This window comes from Diceros bicornis, chromosome 2 (genome assembly GCF_020826845.1).
Source record: "Diceros bicornis minor isolate mBicDic1 chromosome 2, mDicBic1.mat.cur, whole genome shotgun sequence".
Taxonomy (NCBI): Eukaryota; Metazoa; Chordata; class Mammalia; order Perissodactyla; family Rhinocerotidae; genus Diceros; species Diceros bicornis.
Genome location: NC_080741.1, coordinates 89,499,535 through 89,508,638, shown reverse-complemented (window position 1 = coordinate 89,508,638; position 9,104 = coordinate 89,499,535). Strand labels below are relative to the sequence as shown.

The window sequence follows — 9,104 nt, the reverse complement described above, 5'->3', positions numbered from 1 at the left end:
GCACACTCCAGCTCAGTCAGACCTGATGCTGGGGAACACCCAGGAAATCGACCCAAACCCTGCGGGGCCTCAGTTCATCACCTGGAAAAGGAGGGTGGTTGTGAGAATGCGAGAATAAGCGTGTGAACTCAATGCCTGCCCTCATTCCCTCAGCACACCTGCACTGCTCCTGTTCCTGGGCACGGGGCTGGGATGGAGAGGAGGAGGAGAGGATCCTGCCTCATGGTAAGTACAGCAGCCGAAGGGCTGTGGGTGCAAAGGGATAGATCAGGTGTTCTTCTCGGTGGGGGGAGGCCTCGGAGGGGAAGGTGGAGGCCCTCAGGGTGAGTTTGCAGAAGTAGCAGTCATTCAGTAAATACATGCCGATTTACTTCTAGGGACAAGATGGTTTCTTTGGGGATAAATTCAAGAGGAGGTGCAAGCAATTTGTTCATTTGCGATGACCCTTCCTTGGCAGGCAGGGCAGCAAGTTCTAGGACAAGCTAAAATCACCCCCTATTTAAAAAAAAAAAATTACCACCCTAGCAGTCCTGGGGCAGGGGTTAAATTAAAAAAAAAAAAAAATCCTCAATGATTCCTAATTGTTTTTGAATACAGAGATTTGAGGAGTTTCCACTGGGTTCAGGAGGAAGGTGTGGCCTTTTCGTAGTGTTGCGGGGCGAAGAGTAGGAGTAGGGCCTATGCAGGCTGGCCTCTTAGCCCACAGAGGCCAAGATGATGTCTACTGGCAGCTCCTCCGAACTTCTGGCTGTCACCTGCATTGTTACTGTGTCCAAAAGCAGCAGCCGGGAGCACACGAGGATGTCATGACCACCCCGGAACACACCTAGAAGGGGAGAGAGAATACAATGTACAAGGCAGAAGGGGGCTGCAGAGGCCGGGCTGAGGGTGGCGTGGGCAGCAGCTGATGAGGGCAGCTCTGGTGCAGTGCAATGGGAGTGGGCCAGGAACCAGGAGAGCTGGGGTGAAATCCCTGAGGCCCTCTGCAAGTCACTTTACCTCTCTGAGCTGTGGTATCCTCAACTACAAGGTGGAAGAGATAATAATACTAACCATATTTCAAGCTTCTGCCAAGCTCAAATAATTAGTGGACATATAAGGCTTGTACATGATGTCACAGAGGCTCTCACACATTGGCTGGATCTAAGAGCACAGATGAAGGGACAGCCCCCACCATGACAAAACTGCAGAGCAGGTGTCTGCAAGACCCAGGGACTGAAGGGCTTCACTGGGCTTGGGGGCTGTCACCTGTGAGCAGGGCACTGAAGCAGAGGTACCTGTTTATACACACTCAGCAAAAAGCATCTCCCATTTCCTTCTTTCACTGTTTAAGGTGTGATAACTGTAGTGCCCTTCCCCTTAAACAAAGGGTCATTATCTCTTAGAGAAACATACAGATACAGCAATATTTACATACAAAATGCTTTATCTGGAATTTGCTTTAAAATAATGGGGGGGAGAATGAGTGGGGGTATAGATGCTGTTAGTTGTTGAAGCTGGAAGATGAGCACATGGGGGTTCATTATACTATTCAATTTTTGTGTGTGTTTGAAAATTTCCATGATGAAGGCTTAAAATCCCATTCCTTTTTGAAAAGACCAACCAACCCAGTGGAAAATTAGACGAAGGATATGAAAACAATTCATAGAAAAGGAAATACAAATGGCACTACACGTTTGAGAAGATGCTTAACTTCATTCAATAGACAAGAAATGTAAAATAAACTACATTAAGATATCATTTTTCACCCAGACTGGCAAAGATCACAAAATCTGATAATATACTATGTTGTCCAGAGTGTGGGAGGAAAGGCATATAATTCCTACGGAAGGCAACTGGAAATATTTATCACAATGAGAAATGTACTTTGACCTGGTAATGCCTTGGGAAACTTATCCTCCGTGCACACGTGCAAAATAAAGTATGTGTGTATATATGCATATGTGTATGTCTGGGATTATTCACTGTAGCCCTGTCTTTAACAGCAAAAGACTGGAACGATCTAAGTGTTCATCGATATGGCCAGTTCTGTAACATATGGAACATCTATATAGTGTGATACAGGGCAGCTACACACAAGAACAAGGATTCAGGGCCGGCCCCGTGGCTTAGCGGTTAAGTGCACATGCTCCGCTGCTGGCGGCACGGGTTCGAATCCCAGGCGCGCACCAACGCACCGCTTGTCTGGCCATGCTGAGGCTGCATCCCACATACAGCAACTAGAAGGATGTGCAGCTATGACATACAACTATCTACTGGGGCTTTGGGGGAAAAAATTAAAAAAAAAAAAAAAAAAAAAGAACAAGGATTCAGTTTGGGATGATGAAGAAGTTCTGGAGATGGATGGTGGTGATAATCGCACAACAGTGTGAATGTACTCAATGCCACTGAACTGTACGCCTAAAAATGGTTAAAACGGTAAATTTTATGTTATGTATATTTTACCATAATTTAAAAAAAAAGAAGAAAGAATGAGAAAACTCTATGCACTGATAGGGAAGATCTCCAAGATGCACTGTCAAGTGAAAAGCAAGGTCCAGAACAATGTATATACCGTTTGTACATAAACATTTCAATTAAAAAAGGGAAATGTGTCTATATTTGCTTTTCTACCCATAAAATCCCTGGAGGACATAGTGGCATTGCCTGTAGTAGTGACACTGGTTGCCTGTGGAAGGGAACTGGATGATGGCAGCAAGGGTCGGGAGGGGGACATTTCACTGCAGGTCTTTTTGCACCTGGTGAGCCATCAACACTGTGAGTTTGGAATTCCTGTGTTCCCAGTGGGAGAGCCTTCCCAGGATGCAGTGGCATCTGGGCTGCGAGCTACCCAGGCCCTTCCCACCCAGAAATGCTGCTTACCAGCCAGGAGCAGCGTGTGGGTGTTCTTGTTATCTGGCACTTTGTCCGTCCTCTCACAAGGGTGCATCCCCAGGAACTTCACAATATTGCCCACAGCCTCTGTACGGAGAAATCCCAGTATCATTAAGCCATAGATCTTGTCTCCTTTTTGTGCCACCACCATACCTCCATTCCCTAACCCAGCTCTGAGGGGCTTTTAATGAAGTGTCACCTGAAGTATGTGCTCTTGACATGGCCCTGGATCCTTGGGGGCAGGGGGCGGGGAAGGGAGAAAAGGGAGAAGCATGTCAACAGTAGCCAAGGATTTTTACCTTCAAGTGTCTTGATGGTAGACAAGGTGAATGTTTCCTCCTTCTCAAACTCATCTCCTACCTCATCCCAGGCTGCTTCGAAGTTCAGCTTCATGACCTTTTGGATGTGATCAGCTACAGTGACTTCCAGATCTTCCAGCTGGGGAGATGGGGGGTGCATTTAGGCACACACTTCCAGGGGAGAAACTCCCTGCTCTGTGCACCTCTGGGCCTCTGCTCTGAACTCACTGCTCATCCTTTCCTGCAGCACATTCAGCAGCTGCTTGCTGGGCGCTGAGCGCTGTGCTAGGCTCTGGGGACATGCAGCAACTTGACCGGTTACCTGTCCTCAAGGTGCTCACAGCCAAGTGGTGTCCCTTCAACAGAAAACACCCTGACCAAGTACTCACCTTAGGGTGTCAGCTGCAAGATCACACCCCTTCTGAAGCCCACCTAGAGTCAGTGCCTCAAGGATCCAGGACTGTAGGGAGCACTCACAGAGGTCTGCCTCCTATGGCTCTGTCACTCCTATGACTCAGCAGATTCCACCCCCTCAGCTGTGTCCTCTGGGCCTGAAAAACCTGGACCCCCACCTCCATCCTAGCTGTGTCCTCCTGAACTTGACACATAATACTTCCCCCCACTTTGGACTGAGTATACTTAAAGGTTCCCCATCCATTCCCCCAACAGAGCTTCACTGAGCCCCTTCACTTGTGGATGTGCAAGGTATACATAAGTAGCACTCGACTCCTACACAGAGGCACTGCCTCAGACCCAGCTCTCCCAAGGAGCTCACTTGTCCTAGGGCAGTTCCTGCCCTTATGGTCACTGCTGGCTCAGGATGGCCCCTCCTCAACAACGGCTCTAGGATGACACAACCGTGTCAGTTATATTCCACGGTGACTGTCCCCCTAGTCATGAGGAGTTCTAACATGTCCATCCCTAGGCTGAGCGTAACAGTCTGCTCTCAGATGGCACTGAGCCACTGCCCCATGGTCAAACCCCAGAACAATCCTGCACTCAATTCCATCCAAGCTCAGAGAGGTGGAATTTGAAGGGCTATTTCAGTGCTCAAAGGACTACCCAGCAGATGCAAACAGATCCAATTTCTCTAGAAAGCAATTTGACAAAATGAATCAAAAAGTCTTAAAATCACGCTTGTCCTTTGACCCAATTATTCTACCTCAAGGAATCTATCCTAAGGAGATAATCTGAAATGCAGATAAAAATTTGTACCCAAAAGAATGTTTAATGCAGCATTTATAGTGAAAGTTTGGAATCCTAAATGCCTAACATTAAAGGAATACACAGTCAAGTGAGTTGTGATTTATCTATATAACAAGTATTTCCAAGTCATTAGAATTGTGTTTATGAGGTATTTGTAGTGACACAGGAAAATACTTACACTATGGTTTTAAGTGAAAACAGCAAGATGTATAATGTACAGAATGACCTCAACTGTACAACTCCCCCCTCTCCCAAAACTCCCAAGGACTATGGGTAATGTTTTCCTGTTTGTTTACACTTTGTTTTTGTATTTCCCAAGTTTTCTTTTTACACATGAGCATGTATTTTTTTAAGTTAAAAAAAAGTTTCTTGGGGCCGGCCCAGTGGTGTAGTGGTTAAGTTCGCATGCTCCGCTTCTGATGGCCCAGGGTTCGCAGGTTTGGATCCTGGGCGTGGACCTACGTACCGCTCATCTAGCCACCCTGTGGCAGGTGTCCCACATAAAGTAGAGGAAGATGGGCACAGATGTTAGCCCAGGGCCAATCTTCCTCAGCAAAAAAGAGGCGGATTGGCAACAGGTGTTAGCTCAGGGCTAATCTTCCTCACAAAAAGTTTCTTTCAAAGAGAGCTGTAAAGCCAAAAACAGCAAGAAAATGCTTCATGTCTGTTTGTCAGCTCCTGGAGGGAGTTGCTCTGCAGCCTCAGGCACAAAATTGAGCCTCCTGACACTAGCTTCTTACCACATATTCATCCTCATAGCCTTCATCGTCAGTCTCCCCTGTGGTGGGGTCGCAGTCCTTGATAGTGAACTTCATCACGCAGCTGAATGTGCAGGCCACTGCAGGGAAGAAAGGCTGCGTGGTCAGGATGTCCCCAACACAGCAGGGATGAGCTCCTCCACAGGGCAGGTGGCCATAGCCTGCTCTCTAGATCTCTGCTACATTATCAGTAGCAGCAGCTTACTATCCCACCCCACAAATCTGGACAGGGGACGCCACCTTGTAGAAGGGCAGGAGAGTGAAATCATGGGTACCAGGAGGCTCCTCATAGGGAAGGAAGGAGGGAAGCAGACATGCTGTAGGATGGCTATGTCCACATAATACTCACAGGCCCACTGTCCAAGGTCTGGAAAAGGAAGTTGGTGGTTTCCTTGGGAGGAGTGGATTTGGGAAGTTTCAGGATTAGTGCCTGTCTTTGTACTTTCATGGTGTAATGAGTACTGGTTTGAGGACCAGAGAGACCTGGGTTTTGCCTCTTACCAGCCATGTGAACTTAGACAAGTCATTTCACCTCATCTAGGAATAGGGATAGCAGTACTTATCCTCTTAGGTCTTCTATGAGGATGAGACAATGTATGAGAAGTACCCGGGACTTAGCCATCATTCTTCTTCTTCTCAGGACTAAAATCAAGGAGTTGAAGCTTTCATAGGAGACCAACGGCTAGTACACAAGCTACCCACCTCATCCTGATCCCAAGGGCTCCCATGAGGCCAGGGTGATATCTGGAGAGGGGCTCACCAGCTGTGGGGTCTTCCTTGGGCAGTGCCACCAGTGTGTAACAGGTCCCTGGCTGGTTGTAGGGAAGGCTCCGGGCAGGCACATAACAGAGCACTTCATAGGCCTCAGTGGGCTCCATCTGCACCGTGACATTCTCCAAGGTCTGGTCGTTGAGTGTGTTCGTGCAATCAAACTGGACCATAGAGGAGAGGGGTTGCTTAGACACTGCTCTAGGTCCAACTCCTGCTGCAGAAGAAGAGCCCAGAGGTCCCCACCGCTCACCCTGTGGGCCAAACTGACTCCCATCCTAGTCCCCCTGCCCAGGCTCCCTGTCTCCATGCTGATACTCCAGAGCCAGAGAGGTCACAGATCAAGGGTGCACGAGACATACCAGCTGGTGACAGATCCTGTCATCAAACTGGGCTCCCAATGAACTCAGTGTGGGGGGCCATGACCCTATAGGACCCATTGCCCTGAGACCTTTCCCTGTTCCCAAGCCCCAGCAGGGCCTCAGCCCTCCCTGCTCACCTGGAACACCATGTGGTCAGTGAAGGTGTGTTTGGTGCAGCGGACGACATACTCTGTCTCTGACTCAGTGAGGGCCACAGGTTCAGGCGAGGACTTGAAGAGGGGCCCCAGCCCATGGAACTCTGGCACTGCCGCCAACTGCTCTGAAACCCACAGGTCACACATTTACTAAGCTTTTCAATTCCCAGACCAACTTGTGATGGTTTCTAATAAACGCTCATGCCCAATTCTCAAGGTCTTTCACTCTACTGAGATGGATAAACATGTATATACAACTGGTTACTGTTTCCTAAATATACTGATGCATTTTCTCATCTCTCTAACTTTGCTTAAGTTGTACCACCCCCAAGGAATACTCTCCTCCCCTCTGACCCACTAAAGACCTCAGAAGCAATAAACTGACTGGGAGACCCCACTGTCCTAGGCCTAATCCATTTGGAGACTCCCTCAACTTTAGTTCAGCAAGGATTTTTATAAAAAGGTGGAGGGCCGGCCCGTGGCTTAGCGGTTAAGTGCGTGCGCTCCGCTGCTGGCGGCCCAGGTTCGGATCCCGGGCGCGCACCGACGCACCGCTTCTCCGGCCATGCTGAGGCCGCGTCCCACATACAGCAACTAGAAGGATGTGCAGCTATGACATACAGCTATCTACCGGGGCTTTGGGGGGGAAAATAAATTAATTAATTAATTAAAAAAAAAAAAAGGTGGAGACTAGGAAAAGACTAAGAGGATGACATGAATGCTGTTATAGCCACAGAATCAGGCAAAAGAACAAACTGGTCCTATACATTTGTCAGTTACAACAAATGGCCAATAAGGAAATGTTTCAGATTCAGAGTGTTACAGAAAATACAACTTGAAGTGGCCTGTGGGTGTCTGGTAAAGCCTACCCCTACACCCCACAGCCAGGTTCCAGTGCTGGGCTGGGCCTTCTGGCCCATTCAGGTGAATGAGGCATCTGGCAGCTGTCTGCATATGGCGTCCACCTACAATGGCTACAGCCACTGCTCTCTACCCTCTTCTACGGCAGGGGCAGTATTCTTCAAACGACGGGCATAGATCACCTGTGTCAAAATTATCTGGGGCTGGGGGCTTGTTAAAAACTCAGATTCCTGGGCCGGCCCTGTGGCTTAGCGGTTGGGTGCGCGCGCTCCGCTGCTGGCGGCCCGGGTTCGATCCCAGGCAAGCACCAACACACCGCTTCTCCGGCCATGCTGAGGCCGTGTCCCACATACAACAACTAGAAGGATGTACAGCTATGACCTACAACTATCTGCTGAGGCTTTGGGGGAAAAAATAAATAAATAAAATTAAAAAAAAAAAAAGTCAGATTCCTGGACCCATCCCAAATCTGCTCTATCAGAATCTCCAGGTTTGGGACCCAGGAATCAGCATTTCTAACAACTTTCCTCAGATGACTCTTAGGTATACTGATATTTGAAGACCACTTTGCTAAGATTTTCAACTTATTTTCCCAATGAAATTGAACTCGGGACACGAATTGTACCCCGAGGCCAGGGATCTGCTATTTTGCCCTGTACTCAGTATGTACACAATTCATGTTTCACGGATAGAGACAAAGGAGGCATTATTGTTATTGTTTTGCTTTCTCCCCCGACAAAGAGTCAGCCTACATGACTGCTTCAGCCCGCTGCTGCCTGAAGGACTGTATCTAATGAATGTGCAGGCAAAAAAAAAAGCCCAGAAAGAACCAGCTTAGATATTAGGAGGAACTTTTGGACCACCATCATCACCAGTCATCAGAGTGCTTTTCTATGGGAATTTATTTCACTGGGCATCAAGTTTCTAGACCTGAGGCTTACTACCCGGGGGATTCTCCTAGTAGCTCTCAGTTAATGGCTCTGAGTTGCAGACTCTTCATCAATAAAATAGGTATAATAATCTTGTTCACAGGGCTGTTGAAGATAAATGAGGCAATAACTGTCAAGATCTAGCAAAGTCTCTGGCACTTAACATGTGATCAATAAATGTTAGCCTTTGGAAGATGGTTTAAAAATGGAATTGATATCCTCTAAGAGGGTTAGGAGTCATCTCCCTTGGAAGGTGTGGCAGAATAATGGCCCCCAAGACGTCCACGAGCTAATTTCCAGAACCTGGGACTATGTTATATCACATGGTAAAAGGGACTTTGCAGATATGATTAAGTTGGATCTTGAGATGAGGAGATTACCCTGGATTGTTTGGGTGGGCCCAGTGTAATCACAAGGGTCCTTTTGAGAGAGAGACAGAAGGGTCAGAGTCAGAGAGATGTGAAGAGGCTATGCTAGTTTGAAGATGGAGGAAGGAGTCACTAGGCAAGGAATGTAAGTGGCCTCCAGAAACTAGAAAAGGCAAGGAAATGATTCTCCCCTAAGCCTCCAGAGGGAGCTCAGCACCATCAACATAGTGAAACTCATTCTGGACTTGTGACCTTAGAATTGTAAGATGATAAATTTGCGTCATGTTAAGGAACGAAGTTTTTGGTGATTTGTGATAGCAGCAAGAGTGAACAAATACAGAAGGAAAAATTTCGCGTTAGAGTGATCCCAGTTAGGTCAGGATCCTAGCTTTGCTGAATCTGAAAGATAATATGTTGACAAAAGACAGGATTCTGGAATGGAATGGAAAAGGGGGATTTAATTTAATTCAACAATAACTGAGAGCCTACTGTGAGGAAAGAAAGCACTGTACCAAGTGCTGTAA

The 9,104-nt window shown here is 47.5% G+C and overlaps 1 protein-coding gene across 1 annotated transcript in view; it reads right to left on the bottom strand.

Annotated features, from left to right (window-relative positions):
- Positions 1–347: 347 nt before the first annotated feature.
- Positions 348–9,104, bottom strand: part of COPG1 (COPI coat complex subunit gamma 1) — a 29,769-nt gene continuing 21,012 nt past the window's right edge. The window contains exons 19-24 of the mRNA XM_058566363.1: positions 6,405–6,547; positions 5,898–6,069; positions 5,120–5,217; positions 3,174–3,312; positions 2,863–2,961; positions 348–826 (exon numbers count right to left, since the gene is read on the bottom strand). Coding sequence (XP_058422346.1) covers positions 696–826; positions 2,863–2,961; positions 3,174–3,312; positions 5,120–5,217; positions 5,898–6,069; positions 6,405–6,547 — 782 coding nt within the window. The 3' untranslated portion in view covers positions 348–695. The remainder of the gene's footprint in view (positions 827–2,862; positions 2,962–3,173; positions 3,313–5,119; positions 5,218–5,897; positions 6,070–6,404; positions 6,548–9,104) is intronic.